Below are 26,233 nucleotides of genomic sequence, written 5' to 3'. Positions count from 1 at the left end.
CATTGACATATGCATTTCTAGATTTTTAGATAGTTAGGAATAGTGATTCTTCCCTCTCCAAATATTATTTTTAACTTCTCTCTTACCTATTAAAATTAATTTTATAGAATTTGTATTAAGATAATTTTGAAATATGAAATTTGCATTAAGTTGATGATATAAAGTGTTTTTTAGTATTTCAATATTTATTGATAAAATTAATCACTTTGATATATAAAATTAATAATATTTAAATATATAGAATTAGTATTTTTGAATTCAGTGTGCTAATTCTAAAATATATAAAATAATAATAATTTAAAGAAAAAAATAAAAAATAAAAAATTTTATTATTATTTAGTTTAAAGATTTATAATTCCACGTGTGAGTTTTTTTTTTGGTATATATATATATAAAATTAATATAATTTTAAAGATGTATATAAAGAAACCTAGTGCTGTATAATACGTATTCCGGAAAGGAAAGGAGCTAAAAAGTACTTAAAAAGAGAAATAGAATTAAAGAGCAAGGAGACCTCCAAAAGATGGAGTCTCCTGTCCTTATCGACGGCAGATTGAATTTGGTTAAATCCTACGCCGTGGCAGTGCGGACATGTAAGCCGAGACGTATGCCGTCTTCTAGCCACCGGCGGCTCGAAAGTAACCTTTCTCAATTTCGAACCCGTGGATCCAAGTTCGAGATCAGAACTGTCCATCCTACCAGGACAACCTTGGGACGTAATTGGGTTTCCAAAACCTTTGCCAGGTTAGCATTATAATTCGTCTCTTCAAGACAAGACTACAATGCATACGCTCCAGGCTGTTCAGCAATGGCTTTTCATAGCGCACTTAACTTGTTTGATGAAATGCCTCTATCCGTTTGTTTTCCCCCCTTGGAAAAACTTGGTTGACTAATAATCTAACAAAAGGAATAAGAAGACAAAAGATCATAACAAACCTAGAAAAACATCGATGTTGGAATAACAAAAGATAATCTCTATCCTCGACTAGAACAAGGTTATGAATTAGATGGATAAGAAAAGGTCGCTTTATGTCACAAAAAAGGAAAAAAAAAAAATAAAAGAAAAGAAAGAAAGGGTCGCTTACAATACAACGTTGCGTACGGCCTCCGAGTCCCAAGAAATATTCATATCTGAACTTATATGAAATAGGTAAGAAAATAATGTGTAATAACTCGAACAAGTTTATCTATAATAGCCGTTAGGATATATAGAATCTCAGCCTTTCATCACCCATATATAACAAATAGGTTCTACCATCAAACTCGTAAAAAGTTTCTTGCTAGTCACATTACCTAAATAATAACTAATAGAAACGATTTTAACAAGACAAACTAGAGACACAAACAAAACCTTCCCTTCCAGCCTTATCAAACTGTAACTTGATGATGGTTCTTGAACCCAAATCGATATAAAAATTCTAATAAAACCTTATTTTCAGGGGCCTAAGGGATTCTATGTGGTTTAGCTTAAATAACTCGTGGAGATGGACCTCTCGGATTATCTCCTTTTACTTGTTCTGCCTGAATCTTGTTGCAGAAGCCTCTGATTATCCAGCTCCTTCTTTCACATATGCCTGTGAGGATGTGAACAACTATTATGCTGATGCACAAAATTTAGGAGGCAAATCACTCAAGAAAAAGTTGAATCACATCATTGCTCGGCATCATTCCTTGTCCTACAAAGAGGTGATCTCATTTGTATGTTTAACTGCTAGCTCTTACTATTGCTCCTGATAAGACTACTACCATTACTTTTCCTGAGTACTCGGTTACTCGGTGCCCATATCTAGAAATTTTTTTATTTTAATTTTTTTTTATTATTATTTTTTAAGTTTTCCACTAACAGGTGTGGGATGCCCTCAAGATTCTTGACGCTGCTGATGTTGAGAAACCAGATTCTTCATCAGGGATGTACGGGTTACTTCAACTACTTTTACCATTTGTTTTCCAATTACTACATCCACCATAAAGGTCTTACTATTTGAGCTTTCTTTCTTTCTTTTTTTTAATGCAGAATTGAAATTTACTCCTTGAGAGTTGTCCCGAAGCATTTAGCAGGAAAGCCAGAGGGATGGAATAGTGAGTCGGTTATTAGTTTGCTGCATGTACCAAAGATTCTGATGGTTTAAAGTCTCAATTATGCTATGACTATTCAACTATTACAATTATGACTATTATAGGTGTACTTTCAGATATGCTAGTTTGGTTACACAAAACCAAACCATCTCATTTCATATAATCATTATAATTTTTCCAGACTCACACTCAAAATATAATAAACAATTCAACTTTTTCAAATCCTAAAACAAAAATAATATTAAAAAGTTATATTCTAACAATATTTTATTCAACTTTAAACTTTTATCTCATCTCATCTCATTTGTGTAACCAAACGATACTTAAAACAAGATGGCAACTCTGCCACCCTTATTTCAAGTTGCCTATATGCTGTATGTTGTTTACTTAATGAGATCATTGCTGCCAATTTAGTGTCATTCTTATTCTGACATGGAGAAAAGCCTATCCACTCATTCTATAACCTGTTCTAACGTGATGTACTTCTGAATTGTTTGACAATCTAATTTAATTAACAATCTGTATTGGCTTATAGCTTGCTAGTTCCAACCAAATAGAGGTCTTGATGCTGCTATTTTCTCAGGGGAACACTTGTGGCCTCGTTCATATGGGTTAACTTATGGTCCATCATTGACTGATATACACAATATTCGAGCAGCAGATGTGAATTGTAAGATGCACCTCATCTCTACTGTCTACCTAAATGAAAGTTAACCTCTTAAGGTTAGATGTTAGTTAAAGATTCTAGTTTCCTTCAGTGAATTCATCTAGGGGGAACAAGTACTATGGGCAATGCAATGCCAACTCTACTAATTGTTTGAGGCCAGCAAACAAAGAAGCTGCTATGGACACCGAAACTGACAAGGAAAGATGGGCACCGCCTGTAAAGGTTATTTTATATTTTTACTACAAGACATCTAAATTGTATTATACCTTTCACTAGGGTAAATTGATACTCAAAACATGATCTCTGTTTTCTAACTAACTATTGTGGTTGACAAGTTGAGACTTCCTACTCTTCCCATTAGGTTGCTTCCGGTGGGTGGAACCCATCTTCTAGGTAGTGGTACATAGGGTGAGACGGCTTGGTTTATTTTCACAAATTATCTCATCTCATTATTTCAACTTTCCAAACTGCCAAACGAAATACAAAAAACAATTCAACCTTTTCAAATCCCAAAACAAAAATAATATTCTAACAATATTTTATTCAATTTTTAACTTTCATCTCATCTCATCCGTGTAACCAAATGAGGCCTAAATTAGCTGCTTCTTATAAACCAATCCAAACTGTTGAGGAAAGGCTCATGCTACTCAAACAACTTATCTAAACCGTTTGTTCTCTCTCTCTCTCTCTCTCTCTCTCTCTCTCTCTCTCTCTCTCTCTCAAGATGGGTTAAAATATTGAAACTTATTAGCTGTTAAAGAATCATTGATAAATTAATTGAAAGGTCTACTGGGATTTTGGAAGTAAAAAGTTTCATGGAAAGCATAGAGAAAAAAAAAATCCAAAAATGGCTTCCTTTCCTAGGTTTTGTAAGTCACTGTTTTGGATGACTTTTGGGAATTGGGGTTCCTGATTATGTGTGGTCAGCAACCAACTCCAGTTTCTTTATTCATTTAAATAAGTAAATATAACTCACATAGCTTTAAAAGATCGAGTCGTTGGTATAGCTTGTTTGAAATAAGTGTAATTCAATTGAATTTGTGAAAAACACATGGTAGCTGCTGAAGGGGGCACACGGCAAATATTTGTAATCTTTCACCTGCTTTTCTTCCATTTGTAAATAGCTTTTATATTGGGTCACTTTTCCTGGACAGGAAGTATACTGTTAATTTGAAATTGATTGTCATCTATAGTCTGGCGTTACCCATAATTCAAGTTATTTTCTATACCATTTAACTTCAGGTTCGAGGTGATATTGCAAGGGCATTAATGTACATGGCAGTCTGCTACGGGTTTCATCAACGAGGTGGAGGCCCGGATCTTCGCCTTTCAGATTCTCCAAGCATTGGTTGGTTACAAGAAATTTCAGCATATTGTACCGTGTCTTTCTAGCTCTTTTCCACTCTCATTGTAGGTTGTCTGATTTATATACCCTCTGGTATGGAGAAAAAGGGCTGAGGGAGAGCAGAAGACCTCTTTCATATACTTGAAAGTGAAAAAGCGAATAGGAAACCAAACTTGACACAGGCAGTGGTCTATATAGCAATTAGAAAAAAATTATCTTAGTCACTCTTACTGGGTTATATATTATAAAACAAAAATTGAGGGCATCAATTTTGAAGATGAAACACCTGACTGGAGTTTAGTTCTGTATCTTTTTGCAAGAACAGTTCGTTTTTCCAGCAACCTAACTTTCAAAATATTTTAAATTAGAACTTAAATGGCGCTTCTGCCTCCATCACTACCTTCAATACACCAACACTCCCACTCCCACCGTTGTCACCGTCTCTTCAATTGCCATTACTGCTGCTATTACTTCCAAGCTTTGTTACCATGTCAATAGGACCCTGCTTTTTTGTCTGGAATAGGCAATCGTGCTGTCTTTACTATGATACTACCCTGACAGTGGCTACTAACCTTCCATGACTGTACCTCTGAGCCAGTCATGCTACCACCAGCCCCCCCCCCCCCCCCCCCCCTCTCTCTCTCTCTTCCCACAAACAAAACAAAGCAATGTACAACACAACTACCTACTACATTGATGGTTGTGGTCCATCCAGTGTGATCAGTATCGCCTACCCTGTGTTTTACTGTGAACTTGCCTTTATCATCCACTACCATTAACGGCTCTTTGAGACTAGCATCATCATCACTACCATGGCTCCATTATATAATAGTATTTTTTTGCCTGAACAACATTTTAACATCACCTTCACTACAAACACAATTACAGTCATTGTCTCGGGCAAGGCATTTGACACCAAACCATTGTGCCATTATAATTGGCAACCAACACTATGACCTCCAGTAACGCAACTGTTACCACCTTCCCCACCATCCATCCAATGTCGTGACTATGAGTTGTTTACTTTCAATGCTTCCATTCACTATTTCACTTGTGCCACTGCTACCCTTCTACCACCTTTGATTTAAACTCATTTTCACCTTCACTTCCATACCATCAATGCACTGCATTCATTTTCTCAGTCAATAGCTATCTATTATATTTATGTCCCTGTAAATTTGTGCGTGCGTTGAAAATTTTGTTTGAAGTTGCATTACTAGCAACTGTGATTGCATGTAGATATGAAAATTAAAAGATATGCCTATAACCACAAAGTAGCTGCTGAACTCTTTGGTTTAATTTCCTTTGATATAATACTCTTTGCAAATGGTTCCTTGATTGAAATAAATTTTCCCTTTCTGTTGCTGCATATTGCATTGATTTTGAAATAAACTCTCACTTATTACAAGCCAAAAGTCAACCCAGCATACTCTTACCAAATAAATATAGTTGCTCTGTGTTGTAATGGTTTCTTATGGTTGCTGAAAGTTCAGCCCTTTGTTGCTACTTCCGAATAAGCATTGATTAGCTCAGATTTCATGGTTCCACCATCTGCAGGAAAGAGGGAGATGGGACTGCTTTCTACGTTATTAAAATGGAATGAAGTCGATCCACCTTCAAGAGAAGAGAAATTGAGAAATGAAAGAATATGCAGGTTTTATCAGCATAACAGAAATCCTTTTGTTGATCATCCAGAATTTGCCAATTTGATATGGAAGCATGCTGTTCCAAGCCGTCAGAGTTCTAATATTCCTTCCCTCAAGGCATGGACTAAAAGATCTCACAGTACGAAAAATGCAAAAGAGTTTAGAACCATATATCCTTCTTGACAGAAAACTCATTTTTTTCATTCTGAGCTGCCGTCTCCTTCTGGTCGGTCTTGATTTCCCTTGAATCCAATCAATGGGTTTGCATATAGTTTACTCTTACAAGTTTTAGAATGAGGAAACATTAAAATATTGAAATTGTTGAAGGAACTTCAGTATTTTATTTATTTATTTTATGTTTCTTCCCTCGTGTTTGGTTTTTAGCCCGTGTCGATATCACATCGAGTGATGATACTTTGCTGCCGCTGGGCGTGGCCTATAGGCTAAATACTAATTTTTCATTTCTTCATTTTTTTTTCCTCCACGTTTTTTAAATATATTGAAATATTTTTAAAAAATAAAAATAAAAATACTCCAATACACTAATATTTACTTTCTTAACTATTAAGAAAAAATAATAATAATAATAAATTAAAATACATGAGCGATTAAATGAATGAGTAAATTTATGAGATACGTTGACATTTTTCGAAAGGGCACTTCTTCATTTTGTCTGGTTGTACTTCGAAAAAAAATGCAGCTTCTTCAAACGGTGAGGTTTTTCATTAATCATTTATTTGTTAACTATTTATTAAATAAAATTTTTATGTATAATTATTTTTGTGTATTTCATTACTGTGATTGGTTGAGTTATTAAAACTTTATAAATGGGTGAAAGCTTATCACATTAATCACGAAAAAAAATAATTAAGTAATTGTATCTTTTTGATAATAGAGATAGATATTAAAATAACTTGTGTATTTACGTACCAACGTGAAAAATACGTAAAATCTAGTCGTATCTCCGTTAAAAAAAAAAAAAAAAAAAAAAAATTATTTAAGTGCTGTACATGCTAAATGAGCCAAACCCGGAATAATCGGAGCGGGTATATTACTCGGATCTAGGATGCACCCTTCCACGTACTAATAAAAATGAATTATCAGAATATCCGATGCCAAACAAACCGAAGAAAGTCCTCTAGGGCTAGGGTTTTCATAGCAGAAAAGGACCGACCACTCACCGCCGCTGCTGCTGCTGCTCCTCTAACATTAATCTATTGTGGTTATGAAATCATTGAAGCATTTGAGCAATATTCTCGACTTTCCTTCTCCAACCTAATTTTCTCAACTGAAAACCAACCAGGTTAGGTTAGGTTAGGCTTGTTAAATCTGGTGCCTCTACAATGGGCGACGGAGCGCGAGCAGAAGAAGGGATCTTACTGATAAAACAGCTCGGCGCATCCAACCAGAGCACCCGGAATAAAGCTCTCATCCTCCTTCTCAATACATGGCTTCCATCCCAACGCGATCTACCTGACGATCTTATGAGGAAGCTCTGGAAGGGCCTCTTCTACTGCGTCTGGCACGCCGACAAGCTTCCCGTTCAGTCACAACTCGTCGACCGTCTCTCCTCTCTCCTCCTCCGCCTCCCTCTCCCTCTCTCCTTCGACTACTTCTCTGTCTTCCTCCTCACCATGCGCCGCGAGTGGTCTGGCATCGACGCCCTCAGGTTAGACAAGTTCTACCTCTTTATGCGTAGGTTTTTGCATCATTCTTTCGCTTTGTTGAAAAAAAATTCGTGGGATTCCGAACTTTCGAGTCGTTTTATGAGTGTTTTGGTGGAGAGGACGTTCTTCTCTGATGATAAGTTTCAGGGCAGTGGTGTTAATTACCATATTGCATCCGTTTTTCTTGAGGAACTTAGGCCGTTCCTTCCGGTTCGCTCTGTAATAGTCCAAGTTCTTTTGGAACCGTTTGTTTCTATTATGGGGAAGTTGCCTGATAAAGTGTTGCTAGGGAAAATTAGGTCTTGTATGTTTGAAGAGTTGTTAAAAATGGGGAAGAAGTTATTGGAGATCAAGAAAGTTGGGGGTGAGGTTGATTCCAGTGACGAAGCTGTGGTGCTTGGGACAATTGCATTGACCATGGGGTTTTCGAGCAAGTTTTATGAATTGGGTTCTTCGGTTCAATGCTGTCAGGGGAATAGGAAGGTACTGTTTGGTTTGTACGAGGAGTTTTCCAAGTTGGAGAAGGATGCGGTGTCTTCAGGGATTGAGGTTCCGATTCCTGATACTGTCGAAAGTGATGAAGAAGTGCCAACTTTGGTTCCTATTGGTGCCGAGATGGAAATGGCTGGCTCGGAACCTGCTGAGGTTGGTGCAGATGCTGCAAATGTGTCTTCTGGTGATAAGTCTTTAAAGAAGTGCAGGAAAAAGAAGAAAGACTCAGGTGGCAGTGGCAAAAAGTCTAAGAAGACGAAGAAGACTGGGATTGCTGATACGGTTTTAGAGGATAGTCCTGCAGAGAAACAGGAGAATGCAGCTATCGCAAACGGGATGAATTCAAATGATGAATCTACTGGTGATGGGGGTTCTGTAACATTCAATGAATCTGTGATTTCGAATCTCCAGATTCAGTTTGAGAAGATTGCTGCTGAAGCTGGCTTGGATATTGATGTTGTGAGTGCCTGTGATTTGCCGAAAATTAAAGTTAATGGTACTGTATCGAAGAAGAGAAAGAGAGCAAAGAAACAGAAATCCCAAAATCTCGAGCTAAACAGTGAGGGGGATGCTGATGGTGGCACAAGTGCGAAGAGTGGGGAAAAGAGTGCAAAGAAGGTAAGGTTTTCCATGAAGAATAATTTGGTGTGGAAGCCCCACAGTCCGATGCCTGCACAAAGTTTGAGATTGCCCCCCTCTGTTACGCCAAGAGGAAGTGCACTTAAGAAAGGGTTACCTCCAGGTCCCATCAGAGAGATGCCTCCTGCAACTAAGAAGGTGAAGAAGAGAGCTGTTTCTGCAAAGAAACCCAGGAAGGCAATAAAAACCATTTCCCCGGCTGTCAAACGTGTGAAGAAGTTGAAATCTCGGTCTACCTAGTAGATAGATTTCATGCTCCGAGCCAAAAGATAGAAAATTAAAAGGAAAAAAGTAGTTTTCTTGCTGTTGGGTCCAGTTTTTTGGAACTAATTTCTCTCATGTTTGGTTGTAATACTCTTACCCTTGAAGATTCCCCCATCTTACTCTTTGCTGCTTGGTTTCTGTTGTCTTCAGAACGCTGAGGTTTATTTGATATTGATATTGATTAATTCGTCAAGCAAAAATCAACTGTTGCACCGAGATGATGCCAATGCTTTCAGGTGGATATTTGAGTTTATTGATATCCAGAATTTTCTTGATGTGTACCATTGCCTGTGAAACATTACATTTTTCTGTAATCCTTTCCGATATAGATAGTGTTATGGTCGACCCAATTCTTGATCGGGAGACCCCTATCTTCTAGAGGGTAGTGTTTTGTAGTCATAATTATAGAAAATGCTCCATAACCTTGAGGGATAGCTCAGTTGGTTAGGCCTTGGGTTTGCTCCTCAATAGTCATCAGTTTGAGTCCTCTTAGGGCTACTAGAGGTTTACTTGGCCGTTAATTTCAAGGTCCCGTAGGATTAGTCGAGGTGCGTGCAAGCTGTTCTGGACATTCACGGATATCCAAATATATATATATATATAGAAAATGCTCCATACCATAAAAGTGATATTTCGAAGTGCGGATATTTTCTTTCTTCTTCCCTACTGCCTCTCGGCTAAGACATTTTGCCCAAAAAGGTTGTCTTTTTCAGTATCAAGATTAATTTTTTTAACGTTGTCCTTGTATTGCACTCTATGCTCTTATGATTTCAAAGTTCTTTGATGAGGGCATTTGTGGCTATCTTTGATCTGAATATTTATTTGGGAAAATGTTGCATCAATTCTGAGGGGCTTTATAACATGTGTATTCTGGTCTACATGTTTCGTGTTTGTCACATCCGCACCGCCGATTTTTGCACGTTTCCGTTTCTTCCTTGCTTTTTATTGTTGTTCTTACATTCTTTGTTGGACTTCTTCTTTAGAGATACAATAATATAAGAACTATAAGTACCTTGCCCATCTTTTTCTTTAGAATCATAGAATTCATGCAGTTGTTTGAGTGCAATAATAGATACTCTCATCCCAAGTGGTCGATGAACGGTTTCTAGCAAGCGCCAAGTCTTGGTTACTGCAACGCTTTGAACTATTAAATAATGAGGTTTGAAATCCTTTTTCCTCGTCGCCAAGATCGAATTCATCCGAGTTGAAGGGATCACGTGAGGGTCGGTGCTTTTGGGTTTGGATGGTGAGGATTTGCGAGCAGTGTGCATCTAAGAACTGTTATTGAAAGATTGAAGAAGCCGGAGACGTTACGTAATTTGTTGCTAAAAAGCATCGAGAACCGGTAGTTGCAGTATATGTTTGCAGGAGTAATCGGCATCGGATTCGGATGGCGCGGTGGTTGAGGTTCTTGGGATGGGCTGTTCTTTTCTTTAAAATCGAACTCGGAACTTCCATGGCTAGATCATGACACTTGTCCCAACTGCTGGTGTAAAGCGATGACGAATGAAGATTCTTTCTTTTCTTTATATAACTTTAACTCAAAGCTCTCTTTTGTTCCAACGATTACTTTGTTACGAATCATATGAGCTATAGTCATTATAATACTTGAGCTGTTATTATCTTACCTTAACAAATATGAGCCCATGAAAAATCCGTTTGCGTCGGTGACAAGTCATTACTGTGTTGGGGAAAAATCCTCTTGTTACTGTATGAATTCACAAAGGTGTTTGTGTCGGTGACAAGTCATGATTGCTTTGTCCAATAAAACCAACCTACGCGAAGTTCAAACTCCACTCTCCTATGTTCCTGCCAGAAACGCTTCTAACAAGAGGCACATGTTTTCTCCAATTATCGGAGACCAATGAGGAGGGGCCACGTAGGGGGATATGCAACCAACTGAGAACACGCAGCAGGTGATCCGAACGCCCCCGGGTACCTCCACTCCTCTCACACGGAAAAAATCACTTTCCTCTCACACTCTGAAACTCTCTCACACGAAAGGAAGGGTTTCCGATTTCCCATTGTTGGCATTGGCCTTTGATATATGAGATTTGTAGAAGACACCTATAAGAAGTTATTCTCTTCCAAGAAGATAGAGATGTCTCTAGGATTTCAACCAGATTTTTGCCGGCACATATTGTTAATTATTGAACTCTTTGAATTTACTTTGTTGGAGATGGGGACATTTTCTAAAAGGACTTGTATTTCTGTCCACTTGGGTCCCATATTGCCCACAACTCTCTTTGTTATCTTTGTTGGTTCTCCACCTTTTTTGTTGATGAGATCCTCTCTCGTGCAATTCCATGAAAATCTTTTTCTTCTGCAGAATCTATCTTTCCTGTGTATATCTTTTTTATTCTCTCTGTCCTTTCCTGCTTTAACTTCGGTTTACCTTCTTATATTCCATGTTGGGTCAACAATTTTCGTGAATCTATTGCTGTTCTCATTTGATTTTCAACTAAAGCTTTGGTTTTTTTTTTTCGTCTCTCTTGATGTGGATTGGTTTTGATTACTTGAAAACTTTTGCTTCATTTAGTAAATTGGTTTTTCGTTCTCTGTTCTCTTTTCAGTTTACAACAAAAAATTTCTGATTTTGTGAAGTGAGTTGGTTTTGGGTACTCCTGAATTTTTGTTTTCCCACTAATTCTTCACCATGCTCTTTCTATTGCGAGTGGATTTTTCAATGAAGGTGATGGAGTGAAGGAGCGAGAGAGGCAGGGGTCACGAAAGTTTCCTTTCTTTCGGTTTGGGAGAGATTGAGAGAGTGAGAGAGTTGACTGCAGAGAATGAGGGGGGATGGGAGAGGTTCTCAACAAACGAAGGCGATCCCTTCTACGCGGAATATGAGGTCTCGTGTTTCCAATTACGTAGCAAGTTGCCACTGGCCTCTGAATATATTAGATTTGTAGGAAACACCTACAGGAAGTTATTCTCTATTCCAGCTAATTATTAGAAAATTTTTTCACTCCTTCTTCCCACCATATTAAGGAAAAATTTGGTTGTAAATGATTCTATATACCAATACGCATATTTATCTAATGTGATTAATCAGAATGTTAAATTTTAATAAAAATGACACTAATTTAAATTTTAAATATAAAAGAAACAGTATTGATATGCGAATTTACTTATAGGTAATAAAACTATCATATTAATAGATTTTTCAACCTCCAAAAAACACATGGAATTCCGAACATACTTTCTTCCCACCTTCTGAGAAGCCGGGAAGCACTTTTTGACAGAATTATATATCTAAGGTAATTGACATTTTTGTGAAGGAAAATGTTATTTCCATCGAAAAATTCTACCGATAAAAGCTACCGTTTGCTTTACCTCTCTCATTTTGAAACCCTTAGGGCCTCGCCCCTGAGCAAGTGTAATTAATTAATCATGCTTATGCATGGTTTCCTGCCATTCAGACTAGTAAATGAAGTTGGTATTGCTGCTTTACACATTTCTACTGAAACAAAACTTCCCATTCAGACCCAAAACCCAATTCAACACAATTTTACTGGGCTCATAAAAGTTCGTTCTCCATGCCCCCCAGCAGTACGATGCAGGCGGCATAGTAGCCGCACCCTGTGTATATAGCTTGCGGTGACAAAGTGAAAGGGAGAAGCCTCTGGAGAACGAACTGGCCAGCTTTGTGGGAGGAGTTTCAAAGGCCAATGTTCTTGAGGAATTTTAGAAAATTTTTGATGAATTTGTACTACTCGGAGAAAATTTTGAATTCATGAGTGATGGAAAGAGGGAGAGAGAGGATGGATGAAACTGGTTTTGGGTTTACTAGGGAGACGATCGGATCCTGTTTTCCTTTTTTTTTTTTTTTTTTATTAACTAATAGCCACGAGGTGGCCTCCACCTTAGTCGGTACCATTTCTCGGTACCGTTTCTTAGTGATTGTAGCAACGCCCCGTTGAAAAAAGAAAAAGAAAAGAAAACATAGTTTTATTCTCTCTCATGTAATGAATGCCAGTGTAGCACTCATCAGTTTCTTATTACACCATGCATTTTATAAGTCATGTTGCATTGCATTAACTTTAATAGATACAATCAAATGAATAATATTGAAACAGGACATTATTAAGTGCATGGTTGATTGCAAAATGAATTAAGTTCATGCAAGTGAACATTCGGGAGGGAGTCCCTGGGGGAAGCGCTTGATATCAGTGCAATAGTTGTAAATCATGTAATTCTTCTGCACCCATTTTATTCTCTCTTGCCCTGTCGCATCAAGGGATTCTGTCAACCAGGAGTTAGCGGAGGAATTATTGGATGAACAAGAGGAGGAGCCTGAAGACCAAATGCAAGCTTGGGCATTGAAGTTTCTATAAGAAGCAGTGAATGGAGCTTGGCTCCAATCGGTCTTCACTAGGCCACCTCGTGTGGCCCAATCGTCGGCATTCCAGAGGCTGGAGTATATCCACATGGGTTGGTTCTTTGGGAAAGGGACGCCTTTTGATTCTAAATTCTTGAACTCTCTAATGGGAGTTCCATCCACGGAGAAACTATATATATATATAAGAGAAGCATAATAGATGTTAGATAACCAAAAAGAAAGATGTGTGTGTGTGTGTGTGTGTGTGTGAGAGAGAGAGAGAGAGAGAGAGAGAGAGAGAGAGAGAGGTTACATAATGCTTTGAGGATTCCATAGGATGGAGTAGGTGTGGAAGTCCTTGGTGGGGTCAAACCAAAGATAGAACTGTTGCTCCCTATTGCCCTTCCCCTGCGTAAAGACATTTGTATGGAGGATATAGGGGTCTCCACTTAGGTTTCCCAGAAATTCAAAGTCGATTTCGTCATGAGCTGACCCCAGAGATGATAGCTGCAACATGCATAAACCAGAACGAGTTGTTTTAGGAAACGCACGACGATACACATATTATTTTTTCTAATACATGTTTCAGGCATGAAAAAGAGAGTACAATTAAAACAACAATAACTTAAAGCAAAGATCAGGCAAAACCATTTGAACTTACATAGTAAGCGGTGACGGTTCCGGCTGAGTTGCCGGGCACCAGCTTTAGCTGCATATCAATCTTGCCAAATAAGTATTCCTTGTTCGACTTAAAACCAGAGCCAGAGGTCTTGTCGAGAGACAGCGTTAGAAGCTGGCCGTTGTTGAGTATTTTTGCACGCCCATCACCCCAAGTGAGGTCAAAATCTTGGTAGAAGTTACCGGCCGATGCTGCCAATACTAGAGAACTGATGGATAGAAGAAAAACCATAACCATCTTAGTCGTGATTGAACTACCAGAACTAGTCATGGTTGATTTTTGGGTGTTATGAGACAGATAATAGTGTCAGGTTTTGAGAGAGAGGAAGCAGAGGAAAGATGTTTGTGAAGTGCATGGAAAAATTCAAAAATGGTGATGATGTATATATAAGGAGAAATAGTAGTTGTAGTCATGAGTGTATAAGTGTCGTGTAATTATTTTAAAAAATGTGAATAAAGATGGAACTCATATGAAAAGAAATTAATTTTTTAAGAGTAGATTCTATTCTTTTTATACTGCATGACGCTTACACCTTCCATGACTATATATAATATTATTGTAAATACGTGACCAGGCATTGTAGAAGTGGTTGGGGGGGGGGGGGGGGGGGGGGGGGTGGGGGAACGCATGCTAGCTTGAAAGAGATATGGATTGACTTGGCCCTGGTGGAAGATGTGTACGTAGTGGGGTCAACACAGCTAGCTAATAAAATGACGTCCCAAGTGCTGTTAGAATAATGTAGGAGATAATATAAAATCAAGAATTTTAATTATTTGATTATTATTCTGATTTGAATTTTATAATTATTTGGATTTTTATAATTGTCAAATTAAGTAGGTTTTCATAATTATTAAATCAAGAGTTTTGATTTTCATAATCATCAAGATATTTACATTGTCTCATATATATAAATATAATTTTTCTATAAATAAATACCTATAATTCGTATTCAAATATAATTCAGAACAATCAATATGTAGTCTCTTAAAAATCTCTTTCTCCGTTGTCACCTTCTCAACATCTCAATCTCTATTTTATTTGACATTTTCTAAATTATATTTTTCTACGCGGTTGTGAGGTAAGACAAGGCAACGACGATCATTTCCATGCACAGCTGTCCAGTCGTTCATACTTTTAATATATAATTGATTTATGTAGGAAATAGGAAGTAGGTCTTCAAGTCTGTGTAAAGTAGTATCTTTGTCTTTAATATGGCTTCTCGATCGCACGAATTAAGACTAATGATCAGCAATTAAGAAGTGAAGATGAATGACTTGCACCCTATAATGGTCTATATATAATAATATTATAGTCGAAACCATGTATTCAAATTATTTAATTTAACATGAGTTGATCATTTAGGTGAGAATTCTTCTTTGATTATTATATATATATGCGAAATATCGTACCTACAAAATTATTTCATAAAAATAAATTTATAAATTAATATAAATTCACATAATATATTATATAAAATTAATAATTTTAGAACTTAATGTATCATATAAAATTACTTCAATTTATGAATTTAATTTTTATAAAATCTGTTTACATTTCTCTATAAAAAAAAGAATAAAAAGTAAAGAGGGCAGGATTTAGGTAGCTAGCCAAGAAAGTTCAAATACATGACGTACTTAACTTGTTGGATGGATTCAAATAAAGCAAGCTGTCATGTTTTTCTAAACTATACATTATAATGTGAGTTGAGTTACACCAAAACCTTGTTCGATCTTACGCCGGTCAAATGTTGCTGTCGTGCAAAGTTGGTATGACTTATATATGAATGGGTCATGCATAATTAATAAAGGCTTCATATTCTGGATTTCCTTTTCTTTTTCTTATAGTATTTGTATTAAAATCGTGAAGATCGAATATATCCATATTTTTATAATATACTCTGAATGCATGTCTAACAACAGGCAAAACCCTCACGTATGGTACGTTTTTTACAGCAAAAACATGGTTAGAGGCCGTGATAGTCTTTTTCGATGCGGCTTTGGCCGGGAATAATAATTATGTGCTTTTCACACGAAACAATGAGTAGTTCTACCTAGCTGTCCCCAGTACTGCTAAGGCAATGCATTTTGATGCCAATATCGTCAATGAAATATTAAGAATTAATAATTAGTCCATTCAATTTTAAAGAATGAGATCTGATTGGCCTGGGTATCATATATATATATATATATTATTGGAATAAATATTCCTTGGTGGCACCGACGCGAACGTACGTCGTTTAGGTGATGATAGGACACAATGGAGTAGTAGTTGTTTCCACTTTAATAACTTTAATTATTGGGAGAGATATTATTGCTGGAGTTGGTATATATGCATGCATGCATGCACCCAGCTATAACCCATTTTCTTTGTTCACAGGAATGTCGTTTTAACGCGTGCGAGTAAAATGCACGCTATCCCTTTGGATATTCCTCAATTGATCGATCGATGGGCGCTTCCATGCATGCTTGGATATTGATATTCATGCACCAGCAATATAATTGGTGATTTTAGTCAAGCCTGCTCGCATGCAGCAGTCCAAATCACATCTCACTCACACACATGATGATCAAGCTAGCTGGGACGTCGATCATTAATTAGCTAGTCCTTTAATTACTATCATCACCCTTAATTTCTTATAATTTTCAACAATTGATCATGATCTGCTGAAGAATTTTGTAGTATACTAATTAAAGAAGTGGAACGATCATAAAGAAATTTTATATATAAAAGTAAATCTACAAACAAATAGGATTTCATATAATATTATATAAGTTTTACTTTATGGTAAAAATAATTTTATAATCTGACGTACTATATCAAATCACGCCAATTTATAAATTTATTTTTATAAAATTACTTTATAGCCACGACATTTCTCAACTAATTATAATTAGGATAGGGACATCCAAACCATGCAGATGGTTCTTATAATATATTGACAAATCCTACGTAATAATATATAGAAAAAGATATATTAATGTATCCCAAGCCCATCGTTTGGATGGTCTTCCATTTACATTTTGAGTATTTGCTTTTTAATTCTCTTCTCATCTTTGTTTGCTCATGTAGACGGATGTCTAGGCTCGGTTGGTTAACATATATGTATATATTTAGATTTAATGTTAACCAACCGAGTCTAGACATGATCCGTCTACATGAGCTAACATATATGACCCAATCATGTTTCTAAAATACAAGGTACGTAGGTATATAAAATAGTATATTTTATTTGAATAATCGAATGGAACAGAGTTCGCTCATTCATATTAGTTTCCCACAGTGATTATTTATTAATATTGTCGAAGGTCGCTTTCATGGGAAGGTTGTTGCTTGCCGTCATTTAATATTCTTCATATTACTTAGCCGCCTACTTGAAGATTGGAAAATAAGTAAAACTCACAAAGAATAATACTTTTTTTTTTAATAATCTTGAATTTTGTTATATATAATTATTTTTATATACTCCTTACGCATTCTAACGATGTGATTGGTCAAATTAATTATTTTGTATTAGTAGAGTACACAAAAAATACGTAAAAGTGTGTACATAAAATTTTTGTTATGAAAATAAATAACTAGAATGAGAAATTATTTTTAAAAATTTTAAGATGTATTATTATCTCTTGGAGTTTATAAAATTTATTTATTTTTTCTCAGCTTATAAAATTTATTTGGGTAGATAGATAGATATATATATATATATATATTGGGTTTTATGAAAATTATTTTGATTTGATTCATCAAGATTATGATAAAGCGTAGTGCTATACTTAAGCCTGCACAGTAACTTACACCACACTCTGCCGACGTGTAATTTTTTTTTTAATGTTACAGTACAACGACAACTTTTTACGCCAAAAAGTGAAATTTTTTATTATATGCTACAGTAAAACGCAAATGCGTTTTACGCTATCCAGCATTGAATAATCGCCTGGGTTTCAAAAATCTGCTGCTCCCGCTGCTCCCTCCAACGTCGCTCCTCCCGCTCACCGAACCAAGAATCCTCTGTCGACTGCAGTCTGAAGTTGCTCGTACCGTCTGGTGTGCCGTCTGCTGCTTGAGGTCTACGATTCTGTGAGGTAAAAATTGAGCTGTCCGTGCCCTGTTTAGCCATCCTCAGTTTGTAGTTCTTTAGGCAAAGTGGTTTAGATGGCTTCTGATTTGCACTGATAGGAAGAGTGTAGTGCGATTAAGTTTGGGTTGTGATAATGGATTTTAATTTTTTTTTGTTGGATTCCGACAGTCATTTACTAGGTTTGGGTTTTCCTTAAAGTTGTAGGTAAATGGATAGAGAAGATAAGATTAAGAAGAAAATATTTGCTATATTTTCAACTCAAAACTAAGACAAAATTAATCCACATAGAACTAAAATACATGGGTATCAATTTCTGTAGAAATTTTATCTTCTAAGCCCTTTTACCATTTATGCTCTTTTATTTCCAAATTAAGTACTGTAATATGGGTATCAATTTTGATTGAGGTTGAGATTGTGGTGTGAGATTATAGAGTGGATTATGATATTTTGGCATGAATTCGGATAGTAGTGGTGTGGTATGTTGATTGTGGGGTTAGATTATGGCTTGAATTCTTATGAGATATGGATTAATTTTTTTTTTGGTTTTGGTTTTAGATTGTGGCTTGAATTATTCTAAGATTGTGATTAATTATGGATTGAATTATGTTGATTTTGGTATTTGATTGTGGCTTGAAGATTGTGATTTAATATGGCTTTGAAGATTGTGATTTAATATGGCTAGTGCGATTAATTAATGCGCTGAACTCAAATTACCTGGAGTATGTAATACTAAAAACCCAAAATCAAACAAAAAATAAAAATAAAAATACAGATCTATAGTTGCACTTCCCAGCCTGTAAAATCAATTACTAAATTCTAATCATTGTAGACATAACTAATTAATGTTTAGGACTTCACATTACTATGAAATGTTTATTCTAACTGTATGTGGAGCTGCGTTTTTGTGATGCATTTATTAATTAGTTATTCTAATTTATTATAGCTTTATGGACAAAGAAGAAGATAAAAGGCCACCCAGACCTTCTACACCAATTCTACCGACTCAGATATGATACATTGGTCATTCATAAAAGGCATGTGTCTTGATTCCAACTAGTTAATGTATTTTTATTTGTGTATTGTAGGGATATTATGGTCCAGGAAGTACTTACTACCCGCCATTTATAATGCATCCAAATGCATTTCCTAATTCATACACATATACATGGGGTAGCCAGGTACATAGATTTCTAAACATTAATTTTTTTTCCAGGCAGTTGATTCTTAACCTTTCTAACTCTGTGCTTGATTACAGGCACCACCAATGCCACCTTTTCCAGCAATGTTCATTTACTCTTCGTTGACTAATGCGGAGGAGTCAGACCGTATGCAACAAACGACCCAGGTATATAGCTTTCTAAACTTTTCCATTTTACTCATTTGTTTTTTATTACCTGTTATAACACTGTGTCTTATTACAGTCTCCACCAATGCCACCTTTTCAACAACGTTCATCTATCCTCCATCTAATAATGCAGAAGAGTTAGGCCGTGTTCCACCAACGAGCCCGGTACTTCTTTTAATATCCTGAATTTTGGTACTTGAATATGTGCATTGTTACCAAGTCTAACACAGTGCTTGATATAACCCCCCACCAATGCCACCTTTGCCAACAACATTCATCTACCCTCCGTCGACTAATGCTGAGGATTCGGGTCGTATTCAACAAACGATCTAGGTAGATTGTTGTCTAACCTTTCGATATTTTTTCCTTAATCTGTTTATTATGCCTTCTAACATCATACACTTTATTATAGACCCCACCAATGCCACCTCCTCCAACAATGTTCATCTACCCTCTCTCGACAAATGCGGAAGAGGCGGGCGTTGTTCAACAAACAAACCAGGTTAGAAATTTTGTGATTAATTTTTTTTTTTACTAACATTGTTACCCGTTTTAATATTGTGCTTGATTATAGCCCCCACCAATGCCACCTCTTCCAACAACGTTCATTAACCCTCTATTGACTAATGTAGAGAAGTCAGGCCATATTCAACCAACGAACCAGGTTAGAAATTTATTTCATTTTTGTGTGTCGTGTCCTGAATTTTATTTTTTTAATTTATTTTGTTACCCATTCTAACTATGTAATCGATTACAACCCCCACCAATGCCACCTCTTCCAACTCCATTTATCTACCCTCCGTCGATGACCGCAGAGAAGTCGAGCCCTCTTCAACCTACCAACCAGGTTAGAAAATTACCACTGGATTTTTTGTTTTGTTTTTTTTTTTTTTTCCTTACGTTGTTACCTTTAAGGGATTTTTTTTTTTTACCCTCGCCATACCTGAATACAGCCTCCACCAATAACACGACCCCCATCGGAGGAGTTGAGAAGCTTTGAAAATTCGTCAACTACTCCATCGACTAATGCGACATTTATAAGCGAAAGTGAAACTAATGTTGGAGGTACATCTCTTTTTTCTGAAGAGAATGAAGAATCTAAGGATATAAATGAAGAAAATTCTGATAACCAACGAGTTAAGGAGGATCCCAAAGTAGGTATGGAGTTTGCCACTGATCATGAGCTTATGGCCTATTATAAGCGATATGCCAAGCAACAAGGTTTTGGTGTTATAACACAACGGACGAAGAGAGAGGCCGATGGGAGAGTGAGGTATTTGACGATTGGGTGTGCGCGAGGTGGCAAGTACCAACCTAGTCATAGTAATATATCGAGGCCGCGTCCAACTATTAAAACAGATTGTAAGGCAAGGATAAATGTGCACTTGGTGAAGGGTACTTGGGAGCTGACTAGTGTTGAACTTGCTCATAGTCATGACACTGTCAGCCCACAAAAATTTAGATTCTTTAGATCGCACAAAAATCTAGACGAATACAGTTAGAGAATGCTTGATTTGAACGACAGAGCTGGTATTCGAATGAATAAGAATTTTGGGGCACTTGTTGTTGAAGCAGGGGGGTTCGAGAATCTTGATTTTCAAGAAAAAGACTGTCAGAATTTTTATTGACAAAGCCAAAAAATTGAGGTTGGGTAAAGGAGGTGGCGAAGCCCTTACTGAGTACTTCAAGCGGATGAGGTCGCAGAATGATGGTTTTGTTTATATGATTGATGTGGATGAGGATTTGAGACTGAGAAATGTGTTTTGGACTGACGCACGTAGTCGAGCAGCGTATGAGTATTTCGGCGATATTATTACTTTCGATACTATATATCTTACAAATAGGTATGGTATGCCGTTTGTCCCGTTTGTTGGTGTAAATCATCATGGGCAGTCTATACTGTTAGGAGCTGGGTTGCTTTCAAGTGAGGACACAAGTACTTTTGTGTGGTTGTTTGAAACATGGTTGGAGTGCATGAATGGTCGGGAGCCAAAAGCCATCATTACAGACCAAGACCGAGCAATGAAGAGTGCTATTGCTATGGTATTCCCAAATACTCGCCATAGATATTGTCTATGGCATATAATGTGAAAGTTGCCTGAAAAATTGGGATCTCACGCTACCTTCAATGCAAGATTGAAGATTGCCATCCAGAGTGCCCTTTATGATTCACAGACATGTGTAGAATTTGAAATGAAGTGGGGACAATTTATTCAGAAGTATGATCTTAGTGATAATGCATGGTTGAATGGATTGTACAATGAGAGGTCATTCTGGGTACCGGTGTACCTTAAGGGAGTATTTTGGGCTGGCATGAGCACAACCCAAAGGTCTGAAAGTATGAACGCGTTCTTCAATGGGTTTGTGCATTCTGGTACAACGTTGAAAGAATTTGTTGACCAATTTAACAATGCGCTCAGGAAAAAGGTGGAGGTCGAGACGACAGCTGATTTCAACTCCGCCAACCAAACCATTCCATGTTCATCCGCATTCCGCATTGAGAAGCAATTTCAAGCGGTGTATACGAGTGCAAAATTTAAAGAGGTACAAAAAGAGGTGTGGGGAATGATTTTATGTAACTGCATACTTATATGCAAGGAGGGTTGCATTTCCACCTACGACGCTTTGGATGAAATTACCACTGATGATGACCATGTGAAGAGCGTCAAGTACATTGTTTATTTTAACGAGGAGGAGGTTGATCTCAAATGCACATGTGCGTTGTTTGAGATGAGGGGAATCCTCTGTAGGCATGCATTGAACGTTTGCCAGATGAATAAGATTCATGTGTTGCCGGAAAAGTACATCTTGGATCAATGGAGGAAGGATTTAAAGATGAGATATACAGTGGTCAAAAGTAGCTACGATGACTTGCGATCGAATGCAGACTCACGGAGGTATGAGTTCGTGGTTAAATATTGTGTACAATTAGCTACCCGTGTTTGCCCAAGTGATGAACATGTTACTGCATTTGTGAGCCACTTGGAGGAGTTTGAGAAAAAATTTCAAGGATTGACACTTGAGTCTGGTTCAAGCAAGGTGAAAGAAACTATAGTCACGGACAAGAGCAAGAAAATCTTAAGCCCGCATGTTGTTCGAGGGAAAGGTAGGCCACCAACGAAAAGGAAGGTTCCGCCTATGGAGAAGGCAGCAAGAAAGCGAAAGAAACAACCGGTAAAAAAAGTTTAAATATAATAGTACCCGTTTTATTATGCTTCTAACTGACATCAAATGTTATTTCTAATGGATGTGTTATGTTTTTTTTATGTTCAAATTTATTTAGACATGCAGGAAAATATTTGATGATGCATCACATGATGGTGAGGTATCAGAAGCTCCAGAAAGTGATCAGGTAATACATATTGACCTGTAGCATTATTGTGATGTATTTCTTTAAACTGACTTACCCATTTTTTCTAATGGGTTTGTGTTTGTTTATTTGAAATTTCTTTAGATACTTAGTGCATGCAAGGATGATTTTGTTGTACTAACACAGTACAGTACTTTCACACACCCAACGTCATCAGAAAATGAGAAGTGAGGCTTAGCTACCTAAGCAAGTGCATGGATGTGGGGTCTTGTGGTGATGTTGTGGATACCAAAGTTGGTGATCTAATTGATGAAGGAAATTTATTCTAATGTAGGGGGTTGTCAAGTATTTGGGAGGTTGTGATGTATTTTAATGTCAGGAGTTGGATGAAAGTGGTTATTGTGGTCATTTATTGTGAAGAGTGTGTTTTGTATATCGATATGCTAATCTATGCATTTTCAAATTTCCTGCATCTCACTTTGAGCCCTTTATACTTGGTTTTCCATTTATAGACAATGGTTGAAAGAGTTTAATATGGCTTTAAGATGATTTCGATGTGGTGGAGGTTGTATTAGATATGAGCCGCCTCTTTGTACTTCATTTTTCATTTGTATCAAGAAGGGCAGGATTGCTCTATCCGAGTAATAAAGCAGGTTTTGATAGTAATTTTCAGTTGCCGGTGGCGAGTTTAGAGCAACTATTAATAGTGAGCTCCATTCATGCCAAAAAATGTTGATTCAGTAGTTTAATTTTTTTTTCTTCGCTTCTTTATAGGTTGGGTGGTTTTAAGAACTTTATTCTTTAATTTTTTTTGTTTTATGGGGAAAACGACATGCTTATTACTGTTGTTCTTTGATTTGATGCTTGATTCAACATCATGTTCACTACTACTCTATGATTTGATTCATATTTTTATTAAGTATTGAGACTAGGTGTGAAAGAAATTATTTAGTTGAATGGATGATTAGGATATGTCAGGAGTTGGTCAGCATTCCGATTGAATTATAGTAAAGTTCTTGATTGACTTACTTTAGCTTATATCTTGATTGAATTATAGTAAAGTTCTAAATCACCTCAATGTTGAGCATGTCTAACATTAAGGAACCGTGCATTACAGGAAAAAGGTTTACAACTAATAAATTCAAAATACATTAATTAAACTACTCCATCCATGATATTGAAAATTCTTGCATACCAAGTACTTTGGTCAAATTTCTGCAACAATTTACCAACCAAGTACTTTGGTCAAAATTCTTACATACCAAGAACCAAAAGTTTACCACTAATATCCATTTAATCCAAACTATCCATTTACAAGAAACTTGGACCAAAGTACCTTTATGGTCCAAGCCAACCAAAAATTATTACAATGGATATCACCCAATACAAACACAAAGATATGCGTGCACGTTTATTCCATATGACCAAGTTCTGCATTTCCTCCTCTAGCTTGTCAAGAACACACACTCTCTCAAATAGTTTATCTTATTTTTTCTCAACTTTATACTCACACAACAATACATCGTCCTCCCTTTTTTGAACTGCATTCTCCCTTGTGCGAGTTCTCTCCTCTACCAGTTGGAGTATATCTGCCCATATGAAGAATTGACGCTTTGCTTCTCTCTGTAGTACAATTTTGTTAATTTCACAAATGTAAAATATGACATGTTAAACAATACAAAAATAAAACCCTCAAGTTGTTGTTATTACCGTGTTGTATTTGTACTTCGGGCATGCGTAAAATTTTCTTTCTAGATTTTTGTTAGTTTGGGATGTCTTTAATGGAGCTTTCAAGCCACACCAACAGATTGGTGATTCCAAAAAATCATTGTCTATACATGATGATGCGCTCGATGCCATAGGTGATCGATATCTTAAACTAGTGCACAAAATTGTTTAACCAGCAAGCAAGAAATAAATTTACAGAATGTATACAAAGACCCATTTTTCGAACTGACATGCAACAAGAAATGTATAATGGTGAAAATGCTAAAACCCAATAAACAAGTATAATGGTCATGTGCCAAATTTTAGTGCCAATATAAATAACAGGCTATTGTCTAAACTTGGAAAATTAAACATGCATTAATCATGAGTCTGATGCATTAATCAGAAACTGAGCAATAGAAACACTTGGCATGGTAAATAAAACACAACTTTCTCATGTCCGCATAGATCTAGTAGGATCTTAAGAGGATGGTTCCAACTACATGTTATTCATTGGAGAACCTGCCGGCTGCATTGAACCAACATGCACTACCTTTACTCTTTTAGGCGAAGATAGGGGCCCCCAAAGCACTACCTTCCATGCATGATCTTCTCCCCCACCACTTTCAAGTGCAAAACACTTTCAACAACAACAACTCCTTGCTCAAGTCTCCAACCCTTTCCCACGAGTATTTTTACATTATGCCAACTCACAATATCCATTTCCATCAATAATTCCATCAAACAGTTAATGGGCCAACCAAAATACAAGGTTACAAAGTTAATGGAGAATCAGGTTTTCCTCTCTCTATCGTAAACCCCATCTGTAATGCAAGATACGATTTTCCTCCAACAACTTACATACATAAAATTCAAAACAACAAAAAACCCAACTCTATGTCTCTCATCTACTCAGAAAATAAAAGATTGAGGCCGTGCGAAATACTTACCGTGATGTAGCTACGATGGAGATGAGCTTGATACGCACGTATGTCTTCGAATGAGCGATTTCGTAGCAGTAGTTTTCTCCAATATGGATTTGAACTACAGATCGGGCTTAGAGAGAGAGGGCTAAGAAACTTAGATAGTGAGAGAGGGAAAGAGGGCTATGGAAGTGACAGAGGGAGAGAGGGCTCGCGGCTCAGACTTGTGAGGAAGATCAGATCTGCACGTAGGAGAAGAGAGGGCGAGAGGGCAACGGAAGTTCAGATTGGGGTTGATTTTCAAACTTAACAAGGGAGATAATCGCAGAGGGAGAGAGGGCTCGAGGCTCATACCAAATTCGGAAGACAGAAGGGCTGAGGTTTCGGGAGGGAGAAATGCATTAGGGCTCAACTGGGTGAGGGTCTGCAACGGAAGGGACGGAAGGCCTACAGTCTGGGTTTCGGGAGGGAGGTGAGGGTCTGCAACAGAAGGGCTGAGGTTTTGGTTTCGGGAGGGAGAAATCAGATCTGAAGGGGGGTTTTGGTTTCGAGAGGGAGAAATCAGATCTGAATGGGTAGATCTAAAACTGTGACGTGGCAACCAGACCGGGTTTGCCACGTCAGGGAGTGCGGTGTGAAATTAGTAGACCGACTTATAAGTAGAATTTTTGCTTGGACTCTCCTGGTGGACTATCATATGGGTACCTTTTTACGTTTCCCACTTTTAGTGAGCCCAGTTGCAAGTTTTTGGGCCGAACTGAATATCCTAGCTTAATTAGGTGTGGGCCCAACCCACTCTTCTATCCCAAACTTTGAATTTTTTTTTATTTTTTTTTCCAACTTTGAATATAAGTGCAACGACCTGTTCTTCAACGACAATAATCGACAGTACATTGCACTTAAAATTCTACTATTGGTTTGCAAAACGCATTTATTTAGTTATTTCTTTTTTCTTTGGGTAAGATTATGGGAAAACGCTTCGAACTCCTTAAACGCGTCGCTGTTCACAAGACGCAGTTGTATCTTTCTCATTGTTAGCTCTTGCACACTTCTGTTAGTTCGGCATTCCCGCGATCA

At 37.1% G+C, this 26,233-nt stretch overlaps 4 protein-coding genes across 4 annotated transcripts; 3 read left to right on the top strand and 1 right to left on the bottom strand.

The window, feature by feature from the left end:
* Positions 1-439: 439 nt before the first annotated feature.
* On the top strand, positions 440-6,064 carry LOC122316954 (extracellular ribonuclease-like). Its single transcript, XM_043133821.1, has 8 exons — positions 440-744; positions 1,440-1,686; positions 1,847-1,911; positions 2,015-2,079; positions 2,660-2,746; positions 2,835-2,965; positions 3,986-4,091; positions 5,646-6,064. Exons 1-8 carry the CDS (start codon positions 524-526, stop codon positions 5,915-5,917), a joined length of 1,194 nt encoding a protein of 397 aa, XP_042989755.1. The 5' UTR covers positions 440-523; the 3' UTR covers positions 5,918-6,064.
* Positions 6,065-6,843: 779 nt separating this feature from the next.
* Positions 6,844-9,012, top strand: LOC122316951 (ribosomal RNA processing protein 1 homolog A-like). Its single transcript, XM_043133819.1, has one exon. The coding sequence runs from the start codon at positions 7,078-7,080 to the stop codon at positions 8,770-8,772; it is 1,695 nt and encodes a 564-aa protein (XP_042989753.1). The 5' UTR covers positions 6,844-7,077; the 3' UTR covers positions 8,773-9,012.
* A 3,718-nt stretch (positions 9,013-12,730) lies between these two features.
* On the bottom strand, positions 12,731-14,221 carry LOC122316955 (probable xyloglucan endotransglucosylase/hydrolase protein 23). Its single transcript, XM_043133822.1, has 3 exons — positions 13,779-14,221; positions 13,431-13,624; positions 12,731-13,307 (listed from the first exon to the last, which is right to left on the bottom strand). The coding sequence occupies exons 1-3, from the start codon at positions 14,064-14,066 to the stop codon at positions 12,917-12,919; spliced, it is 873 nt and encodes a 290-aa protein (XP_042989756.1). The 5' UTR covers positions 14,067-14,221; the 3' UTR covers positions 12,731-12,916.
* Positions 14,222-18,323: 4,102 nt separating this feature from the next.
* Positions 18,324-22,757, top strand: LOC122316405 (protein FAR1-RELATED SEQUENCE 4-like). Its single transcript, XM_043132922.1, has 11 exons — positions 18,324-18,347; positions 18,957-19,049; positions 19,127-19,196; positions 19,293-19,381; positions 19,629-19,718; positions 19,791-19,880; positions 20,170-20,658; positions 20,792-21,259; positions 21,311-22,390; positions 22,500-22,568; positions 22,671-22,757. Exons 1-11 carry the CDS (start codon positions 18,324-18,326, stop codon positions 22,755-22,757), a joined length of 2,649 nt encoding a protein of 882 aa, XP_042988856.1.
* Positions 22,758-26,233: the final 3,476 nt, after the last annotated feature.

This window comes from Carya illinoinensis, chromosome 7 (genome assembly GCF_018687715.1).
Source record: "Carya illinoinensis cultivar Pawnee chromosome 7, C.illinoinensisPawnee_v1, whole genome shotgun sequence".
NCBI classification, from domain to species: Eukaryota; Viridiplantae; Streptophyta; class Magnoliopsida; order Fagales; family Juglandaceae; genus Carya; species Carya illinoinensis.
The sequence above is the reverse complement of the archived record's forward strand: the minus strand, read 5'-3'. Positions and strand labels throughout refer to the sequence as shown.

Excerpts from the sequence above, each read along its gene's own strand:
- LOC122316954 (XM_043133821.1), top strand. The coding sequence starts at position 524 with ATGGAGTCTCCTGTCCTTATCGACGGCAGATTGAATTTGGTTAAATCC. Across the intron at positions 2,747-2,834 it reads TCGAGCAGCAGATGTGAATT|TGAATTCATCTAGGGGGAAC; the intron begins GTAAGATGCACC and ends AGTTTCCTTCAG. Across the intron at positions 2,966-3,985 it reads GATGGGCACCGCCTGTAAAG|GTTCGAGGTGATATTGCAAG; the intron begins GTTATTTTATAT and ends ATTTAACTTCAG.
- LOC122316951 (XM_043133819.1), top strand. The coding sequence starts at position 7,078 with ATGGGCGACGGAGCGCGAGCAGAAGAAGGGATCTTACTGATAAAACAG.
- LOC122316955 (XM_043133822.1), bottom strand. The coding sequence starts at position 14,066 with ATGACTAGTTCTGGTAGTTCAATCACGACTAAGATGGTTATGGTTTTT. Across the intron at positions 13,625-13,778 it reads GAACCGTCACCGCTTACTAT|CTATCATCTCTGGGGTCAGC; the intron begins GTAAGTTCAAAT and ends TGCATGTTGCAG. Across the intron at positions 13,308-13,430 it reads TGGAATCCTCAAAGCATTAT|TTTCTCCGTGGATGGAACTC; the intron begins GTAACCTCTCTC and ends ATATATATATAG.
- LOC122316405 (XM_043132922.1), top strand. The coding sequence starts at position 18,324 with ATGAATTCGGATAGTAGTGGTGTG. Across the intron at positions 18,348-18,956 it reads ATTCGGATAGTAGTGGTGTG|GGATATTATGGTCCAGGAAG; the intron begins GTATGTTGATTG and ends TGTGTATTGTAG. Across the intron at positions 22,569-22,670 it reads AAGCTCCAGAAAGTGATCAG|ATACTTAGTGCATGCAAGGA; the intron begins GTAATACATATT and ends AAATTTCTTTAG.